Raw genomic sequence first — 24,865 nt, 5'->3', positions numbered from 1 at the left:
AAACATATCTTCCTATTGGACAGTAAATCATAGACACTCTAATTATAAAAGGCTTACAATAATTACTCATAACTCTATAACTATGGTATATGGGGCATGTAAATGACAGTTGCTAGTAGTGGCAGTAAAAACTCAGTGATACAGGAATCTTGTTACAGTAACACTAATAGATTTGGAGCCCCAATTATGGACCACAATTCCATACCAGTGCAATGCACAAAATGTCCTGTGAAACATAAGAACTACCCTGTTCAAACCTATGTTTTTCAAGTTGGAATTTAATTTATAAAAGAATCAAAATAGCAACGCCATTATCTTGAGGAAAAAGAAAGGCGAGTAATTATTACATGACCTCTGGAAACCCACACACACAAATTCAGGTAGTCAGAAGGTTCTGGCTAAATACAGATCAAGCAATACTGACCTAGATTTGAGACAAAAAAATAAGCAAGGTGCTGTGTAGCTGTTGAAAAATAATATCATGCAAAAATCAAATACATTATACAGCAGGCCCTGTTTTATTACCTGTTTTATCACTCCCTTTCATGTTTGGGAGTTTGAAATCTAATAGCAAAGATTAAAGGCGCAAACACCACTTAAATATCTGCAGTTAACAAGGTCTTAAAAGATCACATAAACATTAGAAATGATTTGTAGGTACCTGGGCAGGTGGCGGTGTTGTTGCAGGTGCGAGTCTCCCTCAGAGGGCCACTGCACAGAGTCCCATACGGTGAAGATACACAAGAACGCGTCCGAGTTTGTATACCTTGACCACATGTCATGGAGCAGACTCCCCACATTGACCAGCCTTCAGCTGCTGGGTCTCCTGGATTAAAGAAATATCAGAAAAAGAAGAGGAGAGTTAATCTTTATATTAGTCAACTGTTCTAAACACACAGGTTGAAATAAAATCCAAGAATGGTCTTTTTTTATGGGCCAAAATTAATATTTGTAGTCCCCTTTATCCTGCGTTGTGCATTGCTTTAAAAATTATTCTGACCACACCCACGTTTAGGCCACACTACAAACACCAGCCCATTTTACAAAAAACATAACCCAGGCATGCGAGTACAATTACTACAGAACATGAATAATCACCATATTAACCCCAGATGTGCCAAAATAATGCCTAAGTAAAATGGATAATGTGCATATAAACCCCAGCTGTGCCAGTACAATCACTGTAGAAATGACCAATAAGTACTTCATTAACTCCACGCAGGCCAGTAAGATCACTGGAAAATAGCCAATGAGCACTCCATGAACTCCAGACATGCCAGTAAGATCATGACATAAATTAAAAGTATTACTAATTGCACAAGCAGACTACCATAGTGGAATGTGCTGCTATTTTATATGTTTTTTCACTAAAAAGCAGGGAGGGCAGCAGCGGCATAGGGGGTAGGGTGAAGGAGAAGAAAAAAATACAGTGGCCCTTCCTGAATGTATCAGTAAGCAACTATCCCTCAAGCTCTTTAAAACTAAACTATAACCCTTGCTCTTGGAGCACAAATTAAGTCTTACACTTACAGTATGGATTTTAGTGATATGCGGGCTGGGCCAAAATCTGTAGGGCCCACAGGTTTACCCATGGGTCTAGCAGTTTGGGCAGGCAGTCACACATGCTTTGTGGGCAGGTTCAGGTCAAACCTACCATCAGCCTACCTGGCACGTGATTCTGCCACACAGTCTGTATGTATAGGCTTGCACATGCTCCGTCCTGCCCCTTGAGGGTCATCAGAACTAGGAGGGTTGGGTGCGTGTTGGGAGCAGATGGGTTGTATCGGGTGATGGTTAACTCTTTGTTGACCCACACATGACTAGCGTTAATGCCCTAACCATTGTGAATGGGTACACTTATGGCTACACCATGTTATTTGTGTCTATAGGGAAAATATAATAAAACACAGACAATAAACAGAAAGAAATTGCATAATAAGAACTAAAATTAATTTATTTTCAATAGACAGGTATTAAATTGAATTTAATTTTACACAGCACACTTTTAAGGCCTGCATAAAGGTGCCATACTCTTTTTGTGCAAAAATAACTATTTTTCACTAAGATGTTTTATTACATACACTGCGCACGATGCAATCTATATATTTCTCAATCTTACTTCCACTGGCACGTGAAGATGTAGAGTAATAGTTTAATTGGCAGACACAAGGATGTGTCTGGTTTTCAGGAGGGTGAGATGTAATTGGGTACAATGTTAATGTTTAATATAAATGTTTAAAGGAAAACTATACTACTAAAATGAACACTTAAGCAACAGATAGTTTACATCATATTAAGTGGCATATTAAAGAATCTTACCTAACTGGTCTATATATTTAAGTAAATATTGCCCTTTTACATCTCTTTCCTTGAGCCACCATTTTGTGATGGTCTCTGTGCTGCCTCAGAGATCACCTGACCAGAAATACTACAACTCTAACTGTAATAGGAAGAAGTGTTGAAGCAAAAGACAGAACTCTGTCTGTTAATTGGCTCATGTGACCTAAAATGTATGGTTTGTTTGGTTTGTTTGTGTGCACCGTGAATGTTATGATCCCAGGAGGCGGCCCTTATTTTTTAAAATGCCAATTTTCTATTTATGATTACACAATATCACATACAGTACTACTAGAAAAGTATATTATTATGAAAATGGTTTATTTACATGAAGCAGGGTTTTACATATGAGCTGTTTTATGTGATATCTTTTTATAGAGACCTACATTGTTTGGGGGGTATAGTTTTCCAGTATTGCAGGAGGACATATCACTGTATTTAAGGGGATCTGAGCGACCTACCCAGGGGCATAACTATAGAGGAAGCAGACCCTGCGGTGCAGGGGGGGGCCCTATGAGGCCCTAATCCAATAAATATTGGTAAAAAAAATATCTTCTTAACATTTTGGGGGCCTGAAAAATAATTTGCTGTGGGGCCCAGTAATATCTACTGACACTACTGGACCAACCCTAAACATGGGAATCAATTTTCGGGTCTCAATCCCTAGGCTAATAAGGCTTTGAGTTTAGATAGCATTCTAAGAGCAGGGCCACCTTCAGGAACAAACTTTTCAACAAAGGACCAGATGCAAGTGTAACATTACCATATATAACATTTTACGCACTTGATGACTGTTTAACATTTCTGTTAGTATGCAAAAAAGTAAGTAACAAGCATATACATGATATTCTTAACCTGACCAGTTCTCTAGATCAGTCATGCCAAGCCTATCTGTATCCAGCTCTAACAGCTGCAAACCCCAGCATCCTCTGATAGAGGCTGACATCACTGCTAAACACAGATTTCATGTGCATTGTTTTTATATAAGGGTCCATGAAAACATCTGCAGGGCAAAACAATGTTTAATCTAACAAACAGGAGTTCTGTTCAATATCATTATCCTTTTCAAGCATATGGTTTGCCTCCTTTCATAGAGCAACAAGCTACTATAGCACTTATCTTTCTTTCATTCTCCTTTATAGCCCCCTGGGACTGAAGAGACGTCTACTTGTAAATCTGCATCGGCTCTTAAACAAACCTGACCTAGTCACTGCAAAAGTTCCGGGGAAGAGAAAAATCAAACAACAAAGGCAAAGGATTTGCCAAAGGGTAAAACAATGGATATGGACCCCTCCTTCCGTGGGTGGAATATATTGAGTCTCTGAGAACAGAAGTGTATGCAGCCGCACACAAACACACAAAACACACTCACACAATGCACTGGCATAAGGGCATTATTAGCAGCCGCATAAATATTCATATAAGCAGCTCTTTTTCCCTTTCAGATGGTTTCTGTCATAAGCGCCCTTGGACTTCATCAATCTCCAGGCGAATACTGGAAGTGGACTCATAAATCAGAAGGGCCGGGACCACTTCGTGATGGAATCACAACCAGGAAAATGCTGAATAAATAAGCCTGAACTGTTGAATAAATAGCTCGTTTTTCTCTCACCCTCTTTCTAGTAAACATTTAGAAACAAAATTACATAAACATAAGCATTCTACAAATGAAAAGAGACGACTGGCATACAGTTGGGGGACATTTATGTTGTAACCCTTAACAAGTGGTGGCAAGATCGTGTTTCCCCTAATCTTGATATCAAAGGAGCAGCTCCAAAGCAGGAAAAAAAAAATGTATATATAGAAATATTTATGCAAAGAAATGATGGGATTCTGGAAGCATGCAGGCAACCACCTCAGGAGGTTAGAAATGTGGCAGCCCATTTTTTAGATGGCAGACTAAAAGAGCAGGGGAGGTTGGCGGAGAACTAGATGTCAGTTTTATAGTAATCCATCAGAAATGTTTCAGCTTCTAACCACCCTGTTATTGCAGCAGTAATGCTGAAGCGAACCTTTCCGCAACGATCTATCAATTAATCTCACCATTATTTTTATTATACTCATTTATTTATAATGCGCCAGTATATTCCTGGGTGTTATCCAGTGATGTTCCATCACATAGCAGGTGAACACTAAGCAGATTATAATAATATTATAATTTTTTTACAGTTCTGTTTCTGGAGGCCAACATTCTAAAGAGGCTAAATACTTACCAAAGACACAAGTGGAGTTATGTAATAAAAGGAGCAAAGTCTGCTTCAGGTCTAGTTATTATAGCAGCTATTTAGAAGGTAGCATTACCTGGTCACCTGTTCAAAAGCAAAGATCTTATTGGCTGCTCTGGGTACAGTACATGGGTAAATTGTGTGCCTTTTATTACATATGGGGGAGGGTACTATTTAAATCTTTGCCAAAGTCTAGTAACCTATGGCAACCCACAAGTTATTTGATTTTCAAAAAGCTGGCTACAGAACGCTACCAGCTATCTAGATGCAGTCAGTTACTAAACTTGATTCAGTTTGCACCTTTAATTACATTGTATGTCTTCTGCTGCTTTTTAGCTATAATATCATGCAATTACAAGACTTGGCCAGAGATGTTGTTCAATGACAACAACCTAATATACTTTACCTGACTTTTGTTAGATCTACCACTATTTCACCTATCATGGACATAAATAGAAGGCTGCAGGGAGGCAATAATTAAGTCAGGAAACGATTATATAATAGGTATGAGCTTGACCTAGTCTAGGAGGTATCAGGTAAAGAGGTTTCTGTAAAGAGGTTCTGGTGTCTGTAAGGTCCCTGTGGGTAGATTCTTTAAGCATATAGCAGCTGGCCTGCAATATGAGAAGAATCAAATTCCTTATGGTCACTAGTGGAAAGGTCCCCATAGACGCAAAGATTTTTCGTTGGTGAACGGTCGATTTCAGTGCAATCCGACCAATCGTGAGGTTGGTGGAAATCAAACGATCGGGCATCTTACGATCTTTCGTCCGACATCTGTCAAAAAATTGATCGGCCCTGGCAATATCGCCTGAAATGGTCTTTTTAGTTGATGGACAAATCGTACATTTAAACGCTCGTTTCGAGATAATCGTGGTCTCACGATAACGAAAAGATCTTTTAAAAATCTTTACATCTATGGCCAGCTATAAGGAACTTCTCCTATAGGGATGAATCTTCTCTCTGGATTGCTAGTGTATTTACCTATTTGTTTTAAAGCCACCAACAGAAGGCATTGCGTTGAAGAACACATTTGTATTACTTTATAGCAGCTGGTTATTTTTAGGTAAGCTAACTCTCCCTTAATTTTAATTATTCTCCACCTATGGAACCCTTATGTGGGGCTTCACTAACCAATTATATAGCTCAGGGGTCCCCAACCTTTTTTACCTGTGAGCCACATTCAACTGTAAAAAGAGTTGGGGAGCAACACAAGCATGAAAAAGTCCCTTGGGGTGCCAAATAAGGGCTGTGATTGGCTATTTGGTAGCCCCTATGTGGACTGGCAGCCTACAAGAGGCTCTACTTGGCACTATACTTAGTTTTTATGCAATTAAAGCTTGCTTGCAAGCCTGGAATTCAAAAATAAGCCCCTGCTTTGAGGACACTGAGAGCAACATCCAAGAGTTTGGAGAGCAACATGTTGCTCATGAGCTACTGGTTGGGGATCACTGATATAGCTGATGCCTCCTACACCCCTAGATAAAACAAGCTACAGTATGCCCACGGATATTTTTCTTTTGTGTAAGAACGTCTGCCCTCTTGGCTTTGAGCCTATGTACTTAAAAGTCACCATACTTGCATGTAGAGTAATCTAATAACATATGCATGTCCTTTTAATAAAGATCTCTAAACATTCTCTTCCTCTCTTTCAGTCGCTGTGTGTCTCCATGCTATTATTTAGGGTTGCAGAGGAAAGAGCCGTTAGTATGGCTCTGTGACCTCTCCGGGAGCATGGCTGAGATGATGTGCCAAGCTGCATTATGAAGGGAGTGTCCACGGAGGCAAATTTGTCACAATGAGGGTGAATTTGGCATTTACTTGACACAGCATAAGTCACCTTGTGTGAAATTGCCATTAATATGGAGAAATATTTAGTTACTTGGCGTTTAATGGATTGTATCCTCTAGAGGCTCACATGGGCAAAAGAAACCTGAATCAGAAAATTGTAGTCTCTCTCTCTCACTTACAAAAAAAGGAAAACTAAATTCATGCTTTGCCTCAAGAAATACTTTTTGGAACACATTGAAGTCAATGAAAAGGCAAATTACATTATGGTTAAGTAATTTTTTTTAAGACAGCTCATTGGATAGACAGGAGGAGGGCTGTGGAGGGCTCCAGATAAAAATGACACCAGTATTTTACAACAGACTGCATGCAGAAACTGTACATGAGTACATGAGTAAAAAACGTTCACTCATATAATACCTAGCTGTCACATAAAAAAAACTGGATTTAGCTTACTTTAGTAACTTTTATGACATATGGCTATGGTATTTGTAATTTTTCAATTTATAAAATGTATTAGTTGCAACCACATCTCCCATGCTATGTTGATTCTGCATAATATATTCAATAATGACGTTGAAAACCAAAAATACCCATATTAAGTGTTTTTATATATATATATATATATATATATATATATATATATATATATATATATATATATATATATATATATATATATATATATATATATATATATATATATTAGGTATAGAAAAGATCGCACCCGCAGGACTTATTCTTTAACAAAGTAGATTTATTGTGAATAGATGATATTCACAATAAATCTACTTTGTTAAAGAATAAGTCCTGCGGGTGCGATCTTTTCTATACCTAATTGATGTTACTGAACCTGGACTGCACCCAGGCACGCCAGACCTCCATTTCGTGAGTGCCGGATCTCCTGCTCTACAATATATATAATATTTCTAATCTATTTTAGATTTGAAGATGAAACATGGACATAATATAAAGTTTGTTTAGGCTTTTTTAGATCACATGCTATTTATTATGATTTGGCCATAGTTGCAACTGGATACTCACCTGTCTGTGCCATGTATATGGCTGGTTCATCTGCTGACCTTGGTCTTTGGGTTTTGACCTTCTGATTCTCCTCCAGTTCATCCTCACCTTGAATACAAGAATGATATGATTGAGTGGTTACAAAAGCAAAGGTCAAATAGATTTGATTCCAGCTATTATTTTTGCAACGGGTTTTTCTTTATTTACAGTGTCTGAACTGTTTATGTACACTCCCAAGTTACTTTAATCGTACATAGCAAAACAAATGTTCAGTTTAAAAAATAGCCGAAAGGTTTAAATATGTTATGATCAGTGAAATAAGTAAGTCCATTTGCCCTTGTTCCCATCTCTCAAGAAAACATTGGGGGGTCATTGACGAACACAGAAGCAGTGTGCAAAGTGCAATTTGGAAGGTAAAGGCAGAGGAGTTGAATTTATATTAGGGATGGCTATATAGGGTTCATGGAAATTAAGGGTAAGTAAATGGTTGGAAAGGGACAAATAAATGTAATAGAAGAGCAGAGGTGTGAAAGAGGGAGAGGGGCAGGGGAGGAAGGGGAGGGGAATAGAGTAAATTGGGTGATTGGTAGAGATGGGGAGAACAGAATCGATGGTGAAGTGGATAAAGGTTGGTAGAGAAGGTAAGAGCAGAAGTAAGAGAGAAGAATGATTGAAGAAGCAGAAGCGTAGACACTTATAAAGATCATTAAAACAGCATAGGAGGAAGAAGAGTACCAAGCATAAATGAGTAGAAAGACTTTGAGAAGACACAAATGAAAAGGGGGAAATAAGAGACCCGAGAAAACCGAGAAAGAGCATAACAGCCTGTTGAATGAAAGGATGGCCAGAGGCAGAATAATAGAAACAAAAAGAAAAGAGCAGTAAGTTAAGCAGAGAATGGAATAACAGCAGCCTACATGTAACCCACTATACATGTATGGTACACATGGTCAAACCAAACTCTAAGACAAGACATTTTACAGTATCAATTGGTTTATAAATTCTGCAGTTAGTGAATCCTGAAGTACTGTACTTCATATGTCTGGAATAAATTAATTAAGTTAAGTAGGCAACATACTTTTTGTCTTACCAACAGCAGGTTTTAAGCTATGGTAGAGAAATGCGAAAAATACTGCATTTGCTTCTTAAACAGTTTGCCGCACTGTCAATTACCAAAAATACATTTCTTTCTTAATTAAGTTTCCTGCTTATAAAATGCATTTTACCCCACATATAGCTCCGGCAGCATGGTTTTTTCTTCAACACAGAAGCAAAAAAAAGTATCATGGCACGAAATATAAGCCATTTTCCCTTCTGGATGTAATCTTTTTGTGATTAAATATGTATGATACGGCTTCCATTGGGAGGCTGAAAATAAAATCATACTGCTGAACATCTCTAGGACTTTCTAAGATTTCCTGCAGTGATAGTGTGGGATGAAAATCATCTTCTCAATTTTGGTACTAGCAAGGGCACAGTGACAGGTCTGTTCTCTGCTTTTGTACAATACAGTGCATGGCACACAATCAAACCTTCCACAATGAAACGCAGGTCTCTGCATGAAGTGGTTAAATCAATTAGCTGCACTATAAATGGTTCCTTGGCCTGACTTGTTCCCTATCTACAGCAATGCTATTCAATAGACATTCCTGCCAAAATCCAGTATCTGACAATGCTAATATATCACCATTTCTTTTGTTCATTAGCAGAAGGGAATTATTGTGGGTAACGTACAGTATATAAATGCACCCACAGTTCCTCCTATATTTATAGCTTCAAACCAAGCCTCTTGCTGCAAACCTACTCCTATATCTGGTGAAACACACTTGCGCTGTCTCATTGCCTACTTATACACATGATCAAGGATTCTAACGGTGTCTTTCACTTTGAACTTTGCTTTACTCACTTTCCTATTAAATTAATTACTGGGAATCTATATTGGAATACGGATTGTGCTGACTATCTTTAAATGTATGTTTGTGTCATGTAAGTCAGTGATTTGCAATGTCTGGCCATGTAACCCTTTGAGAACCATAACTCCCTGACATCCTGGCAGACGTCAGAGCAATTGTAGTTCTGCAATAGTAGTGATGAGTGAATAAATTCGGTAGACACTAATTTATTGGCGAATTTCCACTTTTTGCCACAAGCCAATTAATTTACAAAACTGCGACGACTTCACTGTTGAAAAATCTGTGCGTCAAAATTGTTGCGTGTAAAAATTATTCAGATGCCCATTGACTTTAATGCATTTAATGTCGCTTGTGTCAAAATTGACAATTATTTTGACACCCATTGACTTCAATGCATTTTGTGAATTATGCGGTAAATTTGTGAATTTTTTCAGCAAAGTGAAACAGCATAGATTCGCCTACAACTACTGGACAGCCACAGATTGCAAATGCACGTATAATAAAAATCAAACTCTGCCTTTTGACTTTTGAACTACACTGTACAACTGCAAGGGAATATTGGGGGTTTCAGAAGAACAACAATGGCCACAGGCTGGAAAGCTTTGCTATAAATACTTCTTACTAGACAGGAATCAATCCTACACTGGATATATTTTATATTTCTAAGAGGTTTCTCTGATTGTCCCTCAAAGCACTAAATCAGCTTTTTGCTGTGTGGGAGCAACAAGCTCAAATGCTTCAACCTGAGCTGTAAATATGACGTTTTGAAATCTTTTGTTACATTGTTCTGTGATATCTCTGGACTCTCTTACTATGATTTACAGCCACACTAGGAGCAACACTCTGGAGTCTTTAGAATAGCAAACACAAAATAGAAAACCTGGTTTAACAAATAGAGTAATAAAAAAGCACAGCATTTTATTGAAGATGATATTGACAAAACCTGCTGCACTGACTACCGTAATGCTGTTGGAATATCAACTACACGGATCAACTACATGGATCTTCCCTAAATAGGCAATCAGGCTTATGGGCAAGTGCTGCCATATCACTTTCATCAGCTAATTCATTCTTCCAGGACCTTACTATGATACACAGCATTAGCTAGTATCCAAGTATATATTTGTTTTGTATATGATATACTTGTTTATGTATGTCAAGTAATGGGGCTATAACTGGTGTATATCTAAATAGAGAAACATACAGTATCTTATCCAAAAGTATTTCGGTCCCTCGGAGTATTATTTCTGAAAGTTAAAGTAGAGCTCACCACAGTTTGGGGAAAGGGGGAAATAATAAAGCTGTCTATTATCTTGTTAAGAATATAGATCTGTTTTCTTGGCCTGGTTTGCTGTATGAGCAGCTGTTTGCTGGAATCAGCCAAATCAGGCTGATCCAAATGTGATTATATGCACTGTGAATTATTTGCTAAAAAGAATATGTTTAGTTAATTCAATTCTGGGCCAATCATAGTTAAAATTTCAGCTCATCCCCCCCCCCCCATGTTATTAGAAGCTCATGACTGACCCCTAGATACTTTGCTGCTGAGAGGGGATACCTGTTGAAGAATCATAGAAGTGAAGAAAGACAGAATTTTTTTTGCAGTAGTTATTATTGTTAACATATATTTATAAAGTGTCAGCAAAGCTAATCAAGCTAATGAGCCATAAGGTACCCATGGTATTAACAAAAGTCTCACTGTAGTTGCTGTTTTTACTTTAGTTTATTTTATATGCTTTTCATTATCATATTGTAAAGGTCCTATTCCTTGTTTACATGCATATATTTTACAATTTTTAGAGTCATTTTTTTTGCTTCCACCAATATTCATGTTCTGCTGCTGAAATAACTTAAAGGGTAGTCCACCTTCAAACACTTAGTTGTTTTCAGAAATAACAACCTTTTCCAATTACTTTGTATTTTCTATGTGCGACGCTTTTTCTAATATTGAAGTGTAAAGTGTTATTTTTCACCTTCTAAAGCAGCTCTGGAAGGGGGGTCAACGACCCTGTAAACTGTTCTAAATGGATACATGCAGTTGATACATTATCTTTGTCCCTTCAGAGCAGAATTTCTGGGTTTCGTTACAGGCAGTTGTTAGATTAGATACAATAGTTGCTAATACTGCAGAGATGCTGCTGAGAAATGTATGGACTCAATGTTGCAAAATTGAAACAGTTTAGATTCTGCACCTGAATTACTGAGCTGCCAGACTGAAACACCAGAGACAGGAACATTCAACTTTAAACTTAGTTTTTTAAAAAACATTAAAAAAAAAAAAGTAATTGAAAAAAAGTATATTTCTGATGTACAGTCTGAAACCAATTGAACTAAAAAAAAAAAAAAAAGTGTTTGGAAGGGGAACTTCCCATTTAACGTGGCATGGTTTCAAGGCCATTCATTGTAGGTGACTAATCACAGTTGGAAAATAAGTTGCAAAGTTCAAATTACACAAGGACAACTGTAACTACAATTCTGCCATATTGATGTGTTTGAGAAGAAGTCAAATAATATAAATGAAGGACAGGGAAATCTAGTCAAAGATTGCCTAGGGTCATAAAACTTACAAGTCAGGTAATAGTCAGAATGCAAAAAGAAATAAAAGGCAAAACAGGGAGATAAGTAATAAAATATTAATACAAGTGAATCGACCACAAAAGCTAGGAAAGCAACTTTATTTTACAACATTTTCAAAAGTCAATGAACACTAGGCCCGCAGGCATGAAAAATGTCAGAGCTCTCCTTTCTTTAACCTGCCAAGGACCCCCACCCCAGTATGACACCTAGCAGGGAAAGGTTGACTACAGTGCTAAAAAATCTCAATGGGTTTACATGATTTCAAAAGTATAAACTCCAGCCTGCTGGTTAGGGTAGTCGTAAAGCAGAGCCTTTATAACTTGTGGTTATTTTTTACATTGCCCATCACTGTATGATTAGGAGCTACCAGTTAAGCAGGATATGTTATAGAAGGAGGAAAAGAAAAAAAGAGGGAGGACTCTACAGTTTCAATGAATGAATATTCAAAAAAAATGCATTACGTTAAACAATTTCCTCTATGCAAATACTATGTCCATTTGATACATCAAAACCAGGAAGGGTCATGGCAGGTGGAGAACTTAGTGTCAGTGCCAGACATTGCACCATTCTAATGGGAGTGCATCTGGGTGGTCTTGTCACTTCCCCAAACTCTCAGCAAGACTCAGGTTGTCATGTTGTTCCTTCCCCCCTGCACACATGCCTCTCACATCCTTAGGTTGCTCTGGTAACCAGGCTCTCAGCATCTAAGAGATCCTGAAAGAATAGAAAGGACTCTGTGTGTTCTGAACACCAGTCACCGCCTTCCAACGCACACACACACACTCTTCCCCAATGCATTCCACCATAGCTCTGAAATCTCTTTCTTCCCACACTACTGTACATGCACAGTAGGAGGCTGCTGCATGGGGATTATCCATGTCAGTGGCAGCATGAGTTTAATATATACACAGTATTTATACATAGGTACAGTAAATCATACATATAACAAAATGACAAAAGAGAAGGGATGAGAACATATAAAGGACATGGAAAGGTCGAGTGAGCCAGTGCTCAACCTCTAGCTAAGAAGCAAATTAATCGTTTTAAAAAGATGATAACGTGGTAATGTAGATATTTACTACATTATTTATATAGCTCAGCACATCAAAACATCCAGCACATACACAATGGTGATGCATCACACTGCATATTCACACTCACTCTCCAGCATACAAATGTACATACAATCCATTCTATCACACAATATAAGCACACACCTATTCCTTTTTAATCATACAGTCCACTACATTATACTCTGTACACACTCCATTCATACATACAGCTCCATTTATGCATTTAAATGCTACCCATGCTTCACCCCAGCACATAGGCACACTACATTCTGTTATGGAACATGGACACACGCCATTTGAGCTCGCAAGCAGACCTCATGGAACATTCACACGCTTCATTTCTGCATGCAACCTATTCTGTCATACAAGTAACATACATTAGAATCCAACAATTAGATCATATATCACTCATGCAGAATTGATAGTGTGACATTTTCCCTCTTTGAATATGTATCTCCATAGAGCGCCTTCTCGGCTTAGCACATTATTTCCATCCAATGGTTTTCAATCTGTCAGTGAAGCACAACTCTCAGCATCATAGATGTGTAATAAGAAGGGAAACTCAAAACAAAAGTTGTTTTATTGTGCATAACTTTAAATATGTTTTCAAAATTCCCACTAGTATTCATGTTCTTCTACTGAAATAACTTAAAAGGTAGGTCACCTTCAAACACTGTTGTTTTCAGATAGTTCATCAGAAATAACACTTTTCCAATTAATTTCTATTTTCTATGTTTTTTCGCTTACGCTTCTTCATCTCTGTAAATGTTATTAAAGTTAATATAGGTTTTGGCCAGGCTCTTGGATTTGGCTGAATACAAATACTGATAAAAATAGCTTGGATTCGGCCAAATCCCAAACCGAATCCGGGATTCAGTGTATAACTAATTCCCGCACTGTAGACTGTACTGAATAGCACAGGAACCTGTGAAACAGAATTGGATCTGACAAAGGGGAAAAACTCTGAAGCCTTCAGTCATCCAAAATAAAACCAATGATCTGTAGCCAGTCATTCATCAATTGTTGGAAAAATCTGTACCTCCCAGCATTTCCTACCAATAACAGGCTCCTGGTGGGGTCTGGAAAGCTGTAATTCGGCAACAGCTGAAGAGTCACAGGTTAGGTACCTCTGGCATGAATCCAAAAAAGAACCAATAATTATCCCACAGTATAATAATATGCAAAATGCATGTTTCCCAAGGATATTTTCTGGCACTCTCTAAGGCTGGGCGCCCTGTCAAAGAACCACTCTGCCCTATCTCATGCCATACATAGATGGATATTTAATAAACCGGTATTTCAGTGAAAGCAATTTAGATGTTGCTAACATTCATTTTGTCAGTATACAATAGCTGAAAATGGAGGTATTTGTGAAAATGAGGCCTTAGTGGGCTAAAAGGTCTATTTAAGGTTTTAATGTAAGAAATAAATAATAACTATAGCACTGCCTTGGGCTAGCAGTATGCTGCAGATAAACACATGGACTATATGCTAGCTGAATTGGTTTTGTTTGCTTGGCCTTTGTTATACTATGGCCTTATACTCCTAGCTTCTGGGCTGGTTATAAAATATTATTCATATCTGAAGGGCAGATTAAATTAAAAAGATGACATCATAGCGTGGAGGGCTGCAGACAGCCTTTCCCTAATATATCCTCCTTCTTTAAACTTCAGCATTTTTCTTGGGCATTCTACTGTTAATCTTGCCATCTAGGCTCACCCTTAGGTTCTGTTTCAGTAAGTGCATATGGGTACACAGCAGCATCTTATTGACTCAATGCAGAAGGTCACAGTCTTAGAGAAATCAGATGCAGCTCCGGGGCTCACAGTTTTGTTGCAAAATGGATGTAATGTAAGCAATTCAGTTCTACGACTCTGTTTACCAGATGTCAGATCCAACTAACATTGCCAGATACAGCCTTTCTTTCCACAACCTTCAAATCTATAGGCATGGGTCACCGGCACATAAACAGATCCACTGAGTGCAGAGAAGTCGCTCATAGATTCAAAAGTGTATTCTTTGTGATTGTATGTGAATCCGCTATTATTGTGATTTAGATAATAAATGTATACCCTATTTGCAAGGCACATGGAGAAACTCTTGTTTTTTTTATGCAACATGAGGTGCAAAGTGCAGCCAGACCTGGTTCATGAACAGTTACGGAGGTATCAGACCAAGGAAAAAAGCCGCAAGCACTCACAGATCCCACGGACAGGTGAAGTAAAGGATCTGCAGACTTTATTTTGGCAATAGATGTACACAAAGCCTTACGCATTTCGTGCACTTAGGCACTTAATCATGAACACTTGCTTCCCTTACTGCTCTTGCACTTCTGCCCCAGATGTGAATTGTTTTAATTTGTAATGGCTTATCTATGTATTCAGACATGTGATCCTAGTGATCTTACATGGCATTCCAAATTGCTACTTGGTTGTTATGATAATTAAGCCCTGACAACCAGATTGATCAGATGCAGCCACTTTGGTTTGTTGGTGTTTGGTGTTGACACAGAATAACTAAACTCAGATAGCCCACTTATCCCATTTAACACAGAAAATTGCGTCACAGCATCCCATCTAATTAAAGTATTCCTCATTGTGAACAATGGTGCTTTGAAATGCTAATGAAAAGGTTAAATGCATTAAATGAGTTAAAATGACTTTAGATCACACAGTTTCTTCAATTAATCCAGAGTCATGACGCATTTAACACACAAATCCAAGTGGCTTCATCTGTAGGTGATATGCCAAGCCTGAGTGTTAGAATTACAAAATATGTATATAAAATAAAAATTAAAACTGATTGCAGATTGTTTTGGAATACTGATATCTATGTAGTCCCGGGCTTTTATTCTCCTTCAATCTCCTGTGTATTTATCTTTGCCTACAAAGGTCTGGGCTGACTAGAGGCAGATTAATGTGATTATAAATATCATTAGATGGCAAAATGTTACTAAACAAACCCAGTTTTAAGACATGCCAATAAAGGCCAAAGGTCTTTATAAGTCGCAAGAAAATGATGTTGGATATCAGATTTTTCGGCACAGGTTTTGCCTCAAGTAGACATTAAATGACTTTACTTAATAATTATCTCCCTCTGTGCACAGCTAATAATGAAACATAGGAGCAGAGAAAGGGAAGAGAAAGGGAAGAGAAAGGCAAGAGCTGATGGCAGACAGCTGCAATCACAGACTGTCAGAGGAGCATAGCTCCCAGGGGAAATGACTGCAAGTGATTGATACGGACATTCAGATAAAGGCTGACCTCCTATTCACCTGCAGTTAACACCTCTGGCACGGAGAGTCAAGGCAAGCAGCATTTGACCGCAGAATGGCACAGAACAGACAAATCTACATTCCCTACATCCACTCAGAAAGCTTTCACTGAGACAACATTGATCTTTATTAGAAAAACAGACACCAATGATCAACAGCTATGGTTAGTTTAGTTGTAAACAGCAGTGTTGGATCAGAGGACAAAAGGAATAGACAGGAGTTTCTCATGATCACAAAAGTATATTGATAATGTGTTTTGGAACATCCTGCGCCTATCTCATGTATCATTGGGTTTTTTCCAGATGTCCCTCTGTCCCAGTCTGACCCTAATACAGAAAGCTCTGAATTATGGTACGGCCATCTTCCACAGTCTTCATTATAATCAAATGATTCACATTTTAAAAAAAATAATAAAACAGTATCTTGTACTTGATCCCAACTAAGATGTAATTAATCCTTATTTGAGCAAAATCAATCCTATTTGGTTTAATTAATGTTTAGATTATATTTTAGTAGACTTAAGGTATGTAGATCCAAATTACAGAAAGATCTCTTATCCAGAAACCCCCAGTCTTGAGCATTCTGGATAGCAAGTTCCATACCTGTGCCAGGGACATCAGCTTGCAACTAAAGCTACAGTATATTGCTTCCAAGATTTTTTTTAGCATAAAGGGGTGTTTCACCTTTAAGTTGATTTTTACTTTTACTTCTTACTTCTGAATCTTTCAAGTTCTCAAATATCCAAAATTAACCCCATGTGAAAACTAACACTCTGTAAGGTTACATATTTATTGTTATTGATACAGTGCTGTGCAATATGTTGGCACTCTAAAAATACATGTTAACAATAATATATTGCCGCTTTTTATTACTCATCTTTCTATTCAATTCTATTCATATTCCAGTCTCTTATTCAAATCAAAGCAGGGTTGCTAGGGCAGTTTGGACCCTAGCAACTAGATTGATGAAAGCCTGAGAGCTGCTGATTAAAAAGCTAAAATAACTCAAAAAGTACAAATAATCAAAAATGAAAACAATTGCAAATTGTCTCAGAATATCAGTTTTTACATCATGAGAAAAGTTAACTCAAAGGTGAGCAACCCCTTTAAATACCCAAGCAGCAAGGACTAAAATACCCTTACAAAAGAGTGTAGACACACATTCCATTCCATGTGCTTAATGAGACCTGGGCATGTGACTCCAGATTTTTTAGGACTATCAGCACCCCAGGCAGTAAACATACAGTATTACACTAGGGTATCTTAGCCTAGAAAGTATACTTTAACCTGTGGCTCTACAGATGTTGATGACCAATAGCACTATCTTGTGTCTAGACAGAAGAAATGTGATGCCTGACAGAGCAGACTGGCACAGAAAAGGAACAACTGGCCAATGTCTCTCATATCCAAACATAGACCCTATAACCAGGGATCTGTATTTCTGTTCCAAAACAATACTGTCGTTTTTAAATGAACAGATCAACAAAGTAATGTCAGTACAGACCTCACAGGCAGAAATACTTCTCTCCAGTCAATAAGTTAGAATTATAAATTGCAGTACAATAATATTGTGATAACAATGCCCATTTGGCATGCCACACATGGTAAAAGCAGATCAAAATTTACATGGGTAGCATTTTATTTCTGAATGTCTTTCTAACTTAAATGATGTGGTTTAGAGAGAGAGAGAGAGAGAGAGTAGAGCAGTGTCAAGTGCTAAATATGAAGTACATGAACTATCATCTCATCACTAGCATTTAATTACAGAGCCAGGGGATGATACAGGTCTATAGCAGTAGGTATGCAAGCCCACCTATAAACCAAAATTCTTTGCTCTTTTTCAAAGGTAAATTATCTCGTTTCAACAAGTCAAGGAGTATTTAATTTTTATTGGGTATTCATATAATAGGCACTATCTATGCCTACAAAGCTTTATAATTGCTTTTATTATATATAAATATAGATATAGATATAGATATATATAGTGACTAAAGTACCCCCTCTTGTAAAATATAAGGATATTATAAGTTACCGAGGAGTTCCATGACCATATATGTATATTTTTATACAGGTCATGGAACTCCGAGGTAACTTCTAATATGCTCATATTTTGCAACATGGGGTACTTTATTTATTATAATACACAAATTTCAGTGAGTCATGTGACAGAAATGACATCAGAACTCACCGTTTATAACTGATGACATCAGAACTCACCGTTTATAAGGATAAAATTTACAAGATATTCATGGCTTTTGTGTAATATATATATATATATATATATATATATATATATATATATATATATATATATATATATATATATATATATATATATATATATATATATATATATATATATATATATACACACACACACACACACACACACACATAGTTCAATCGTCACTCACCAATCCCAAAGGCTCAGCCGGGTGCTAACCATAAATATTAATAGCAGTCCACGAAAGCACTCACGGCAACAGTATATAAAAGTACTTCATGCATCTTTAAAATTGCCTTAGCGAAAGATTTGGTCGAATACCAAACTGAATCCTAATTTGTATATGCAAATTAGGGGTGGGAAGGGGAATACTTTTTTTTTTACTTCCTTGTTTTGTGACAAAAAGTCACGCGATTTCCCTCACCGTCCCTAATTTACATATGCAAATTAGGATTTGGATTCAGTTCGGCCAGGCAGAAGGATTCCGATTCCGAATCCTGATCAAAAAGGCAGAATCCTGGCCGAATCCCGAACTGAATCTTGGATTCGGTGCATTCCTAATATATATATATATATATATATTTATTTTGATAGCTCTGTAGGTTATGTTCATTATTTATTTGCCTTCGGCAGGATGCAACCATTATATAGCAACACTGCCCAGGAAATTCCCAGATGTTAACAGACAAGCTTCATAGATCACCATTCTAGGACATTGCAACAAAATATTAAGTTTTAGTTGCTATAGTGACCTAGCTACTGGTATTTAGGTTATCAACAGACTTGGGGCCTCAGCATCGTGAAATCCTCCTACAGCATAAGACTATAACCATACTACTTGTTCCTTTGTATACTATTCATCAAAAGCTGTGTGGCTCAGAGCCAGAAAAGACACTACCGGGGGGAATGTAATTAAAGTCACAAAGAGCAAAACAATTCGCACCAATAACAATAAAAATCCGCATCTCGCAGTGTAATATTGTTCCTTAAACTGTTATTTCATTGCGAATTATAATTGCGCACTCTTAAGAAGTGCTTGAAGGTGTTGTAATCTTTTGGAGCAAACATAACGACTTTTTCAGAAGAAGTTTTATTACATTGACTGCGCATTGGCGTAAACTATAAAATTCGCAAACGGTCTTCCACTGTCGGAAGCTGTTGCTAAACAGTTTCCGTGTTCGTAAAAGCTATATTAAATTCGCGCAAAGCAAAATTTGCATTGCAAATAGTTTTTCCGTTACCAACTTTTATTACATTCCCCCGGTATGATAATCACCACTAACAGGCACTGGTAATAACTAAACTGATCTCAAGAAAATTAAGCAACACAACCAATTTTTACTGAAATATGAAAAGGTGAATGGAGGCAATGAGCAGAGCCTTGGATAATACATAGCCACAACCAGCCCCCAAAGGCCCTGCCAGGAGACGCTCATTTTTAATACAAATTTCATACCCACTTGAAATATGGAAACAATTTAAAAAATGCAACATTTTATGGCTCATTTTCAAACACAGGTGCAGTGCAGTTGCCAGTAGCAAACAATCAAAATTACCTTTGCATTAACTTGTAGCATGATGTAGAGAGTGATATTCTGAGACAATTGAAAATTGGTTTTCATTTTTTTTATTATTTGTGTATTTTGTGTTATTTAGCTTTTTATTCAGCAGCTTTCCAGTATGCAATTTAAGCAATCTGGTTGCTAAGGTCCAAATTACCCTAGCAACCATGCATTGATTCGAATAAGAGCAATAACAATCAATCTGTAGACTGACAGAGCATTTGTTTTTTAGATGGGGTCAGTGACTCCCATTAGAAAGCTGGAGAGAGTCAGAAGAAGCAAATATTTACTAAAAACTACAAAAAATAAATAATGAAGACCAAAAAAGATGCTTAGAACTTGCCATTCTATAACACACTGAAAGGTAACCTAAAGATAAACCACCCCTTTAATGCAAAGATAAGTAATTTAGCACCTGTGTCTGTAGATCAGCCTCTATGTGTGTGCATTTAGGGTATGACTATGAAGATTTTCATAGTCATTTTTTTTAATCACATATATTCGATGCATTTAGGGTATTTTATTTTTCCAGTGATACTGGTCCTTTAAAACATTTAACCCTGCACTGAGACGGTATTGTATAATTGAATTTAAACTGTGCTGTGTTGTCAGAAAATATATACAGTACATTTTAAAGAGCCACAAGGGTACAATCCAGGATTATTAACACAATTAATGAAGGGAAATAAAGAAAGACCCTGACCCAAGGAGCTTACTATCTGACACATCAAGGACACTAAACCTAATGTGTGTGTGTGTCTATATGTAGAGGGGGGTGGGGAGTGGCTTTTAATTCAAAGCCCTTTGCACTGCTGCGTGGGTTTACAATGTGCACAGAAAGACTTTAACCTCTACAATGTTGCTTGGGAATAGAAGATGCAGAGAAGGAATTTTCCCTTGCACCGTTGCTTGGGGCTATCTTAATGCACAGACAATAGCATGATTACATCACATTTAACCCCAGGGTATCCATAAAAAACAGCATTATTAAAACACATTTAACCTTTGCATAACTGTTTTGTTTGCATTGTTTGCACAGACCAAAACCTTGAGCAGCTGAATGGATCTAAATCAGTGGGATGTCCAAATGACAAGTGCCCGCTGCTGTTGCTGAAATGGTTTTTGGCTTGATATGATAATGCTGCTCACGCTGCTTTAAAGAATATTGGTTGTGAGAGCTTTGAAGAAATGCAGAAAGGAGAGAATTCTTCAGCAGGGCATATTTGTTTCCCACAATCCTCAAGGGTAATTAAAAGAAACTATATAAAAATGATAAATTAGGATTAATTACCCTTAAACAATGTCTTCGGTATTTCCTGCCACGATTCTTTGTAATGTACAATTGGAGCATTTGCTTGCACTTAAATCTCAAGAGGAAGGCCATTTATTCTTCAAGCACATTTCTTAAAGTGTGTACAGTGGGGGCCATTTATTAAGATGTAAATGACAGAATATTGCTACTGCTAGTCAATATATTATGATAGCTAGAGGCAGACATATAAGCGCCAATTGAGTTAGGGGGCTATTTTAAAACAAAAGGGTTTTTTTTTTTAATGAATTTACTCATTTTAGCCCTGCCACCCCAGTCCTAACTACTAAACACAACAGTACTTGTAGGAAAAAGCAGTACCTTCAACCTTGGTGAGTGCTAACCTTAGTGTTTATATAATGTGCCACTGGGGCACCCCCTGTGGGCTCATGCCTGGAATAGTTAATGCCAGTCTTTGGCTACAAGCAGAACACTTAGGGAAAAAGAACGATTTTGCTGTGGGAGGGGAGAGGACAGAACATAAAAGAGGCAAATAAGTGCCAGATGGCAGTAAGTGGAACCAGCATAAGAGAGTATAAAATAGTTATAAGGACTTACCATAGTGTTGCTGGTAGTGAAAAACCGTGAGGAAATAGTTATGTGTGTATAAAGTAAATAATTTACTCTCCTGAAACCAATTTTCCTGAAAGCTCTGATGTATGTCAGTAGGGTCCTATTGAAACATACAATTCTTGTCACTGTTTTTATTTTTGTCTGTAAGAAATGGCAGGACCCCATCTGCCATAAATACATACTAATGGCCAAACAATTCTATTGGGATTTGGAAGGCTTACATTTTATTAGCAGGTTTAAGGCATAATGATCCACACAACCCAGGTACTAAGCATTCTGATAAATTCTATAACTGTAGTAACGGAACGCTACCGGCTGCCTCTGTCCGTCTAGTAATACATAGAGATGCTAACACCTTGTAACCTAAAAATATACCTTTTCTTTAAACAGATACCTTAAAAATCCCAGGGACTTTTCTGCAAGTTCATAGTACCTCTGCTTGGTTATGCCACAGGAAAACAAGGGGTTTATTAAATAAATTCATTACCTACCGGTAATATGAACCCTTTTGCATGCAGTTTTGTTATTGTTAGAAACTTTTATATCCTAGATGAAGTAATATAAAATCCATTCATTTTCACAAATTTAGTAGCAGGTTAAATGTAAGATCATACTAAATTGTATGTGAATTCTAATTTTCTTTGGGCTAAGCAACTTGAGCTGCCCAGGTAGTCAGTTGTGTATCTTTCCATCTCCGGCATGCTGCCAAACAGTATCTCCCAACAGTTCTTTTTGATAGAAATAAGCATCAGACAATAGCAGGAAAAGCCGAGCAAACATTGGATTTTAGAGACAGTAAGAAAAACAATGGAAAAAGAGATAGCAAATTGTAAAATTAGCAGAGTTTAGCAGTAATGTATAGACCGACAAGCTGTTTATGCCCATGTCAGTGCATGAGGTACAAAGCAAAGCAAGTTAAGGCACATGGGAGTCCAAGGTTTAGCACGTTATATGTGTAATAGTGGCTTGTGTTTGTGATTAGTGAATGACTTGTAAGCAAGGGCCTTTTTTAACATAGCAGAACCGACTTTTAAACAAAAATCTGTTATTCACTTTCCAGTGCAAATTATGGGCCTCGCCGCCTCGGAAATGTAAATATACAGTTAAAAGTGTTTGTACAAACTTGATCCAGAGAGTAGAGTCCTGCAGTGCGTCAGGTACCTTTTGTTACGCGCAAAAACCTGCGGTACCCTGTGGGTTGTGGGTATAAGTTCTGGTTGCGGTATAGATGCGGGTTGGCGGTTCTGCGGGTTTGCAGGTCACGGGTCGGGCCACGGGTCTTCTCAATATCGATTTTTACTCCTTTCTGAGCATGTCTACTTCTGATGTCACTTCCGGTTTACTATGACAGCACTTCCTGATTCTTGATGGTCAGCGGGTCGCGGGTCCGCGGTGTGGATAAGGTACTTGCGGGTCAGGTAGGGTAGCGGGTCCAAGTGGGTAAGAATGCGGGTCCGGGTTGCGGATTGCAGGTTGCGGGCACGGGTCGGGTTCCAAAAAATGGACCCGCGCAGGTGAGGTAGAGGTGTCAAGTAAAGAAATCAGTAATGTTTTCTATTGTAGGGACCTATAGGATTTGCTATGCTCCTATATTTTTAAATCCCTACCTTTCCCCCTTTTCCCTAGTTGCTGGGCAAAAGTCCATGTATCTAGTCTACATTTACTTAACCAGTGTTATTAGCCAAGAGGTGTATTGACCACTTCCTACCACACTTCAATATAGTGTGTGGAAAGGGGTGGATCTTCTTTTTTGGCTGCTGGTGTTCTTACCTACTGGTTGTGCTCATTTAGCCTGGGTACACCAAAGCCCAGTAAAGCCACCGCCCTAAAGGGACTTGTACCTTTAGTGACTAAGTCGGGGACCATGGAACCCAGTGAACGAGGTTTAGCTAGAACAGGATAGTTCTGTTATAGACTCTCTAGGAAAGTAAGATAGAGAGCTTAACTAGCAAGAGCAGCTCTGTGCTCCATCGAGGGAGTAGCTTCCCAAAGGCTTCTTGATTGCCTTTAGTGAAGGAACCACAGTGGATAGACTTCTTCTCCCTGACCACTCCACTGGGTGGAATTGATTTACTCTTTGACTAGAATGCCTTATGGGAGTCACATTCTCTATGCTGTGTCATCCACCTGTTCTGCTGTATGTGATGTACATCTGCTAACACCTCCTCATATGTGAGTAAAACCTGTGGTCATTGTCTTGGACTAATAAACCATCCTTTCTGTTTTACTATAAGAACCTCCTGGTGTCCAATCATTCCTATTTTGCTATACAGTAGTACACCTTTATGGGAAACTTCCACTTAGCGAAGGTTCTGATCCTGAAGTGTGAGTCGCAATGGAACCCATGCTCATATAACTAGCTGGACACTTAACTACTTGTGGTCTGAATAGCCCAGATTAGCGTTACACTATCAATATATTAAAGCAACTATATCAAAAGAGATGGCAGTAGCAATGAGCATATCTGTCCCATTTTGATTCACTGAACAATTTGAAAAACCATGAAAAAAAATTGTGAAACCTGGGAAAATTTACAAAACTCATTTAAGACAATGGACGTTTTTTTCACAGCGTTTTTCCCAATAAAACAATTTTTTTTATGGGTTGCAAAAAATCAGATAGCAAAAGGCAGAATTTTTCTGTGAATCCATGCGTGCTTTATAACTTCCACTGGGGGCAGCACTGGGGTAAGAAAAACAAAGGAATAAAGAAGGGAACTAATGAGCTGTCAACCCCCCATTAGCAGTTACCAGATTTTTGGCTCTACCCCCCAGTCTCAGGCCCGAATTTGTGGAAAGGCCACCTAGGCCCGGGCCTAGGGCAGCAGGATTTTAGGGGGGCGGCATGCTGCCCAACCACACCCACATTGGTTCAAAAACACTGGGGATGTGCTGGAGATAAAATAATTTTTTAAATCCCCATTGCTCTAGTTCAGATTATGAAAATTTGCATGAATAAAGGGAAGGGGACAGGGGCGACAAACGGCAG

The 24,865-nt window shown here is 38.0% G+C and overlaps 1 protein-coding gene across 4 annotated transcripts in view; it reads right to left on the bottom strand.

Annotated features, from left to right (window-relative positions):
• Nucleotides 1-24,865, bottom strand: part of adgrb2.L (adhesion G protein-coupled receptor B2 L homeolog) — a 251,817-nt gene that overhangs the window by 84,792 nt on the left and 142,160 nt on the right. For all 4 annotated transcript variants that reach the window (XM_041582163.1, XM_018246749.2, XM_041582165.1 and 1 more), the window contains exons 3-4: nucleotides 7,395-7,481; nucleotides 662-826 (exon numbers count right to left, since the gene is read on the bottom strand). In XM_041582163.1, the coding sequence (XP_041438097.1) occupies nucleotides 662-826; nucleotides 7,395-7,481 (252 nt within the window). The remainder of the gene's footprint in view (nucleotides 1-661; nucleotides 827-7,394; nucleotides 7,482-24,865) is intronic.

Source organism: Xenopus laevis, chromosome 2L (assembly GCF_017654675.1).
Source record: "Xenopus laevis strain J_2021 chromosome 2L, Xenopus_laevis_v10.1, whole genome shotgun sequence".
Taxonomy (NCBI): domain Eukaryota; kingdom Metazoa; phylum Chordata; class Amphibia; order Anura; family Pipidae; genus Xenopus; species Xenopus laevis.
Note: the sequence above shows the minus strand (reverse complement) of the source record. Positions and strands in the feature narration are given on the sequence as shown.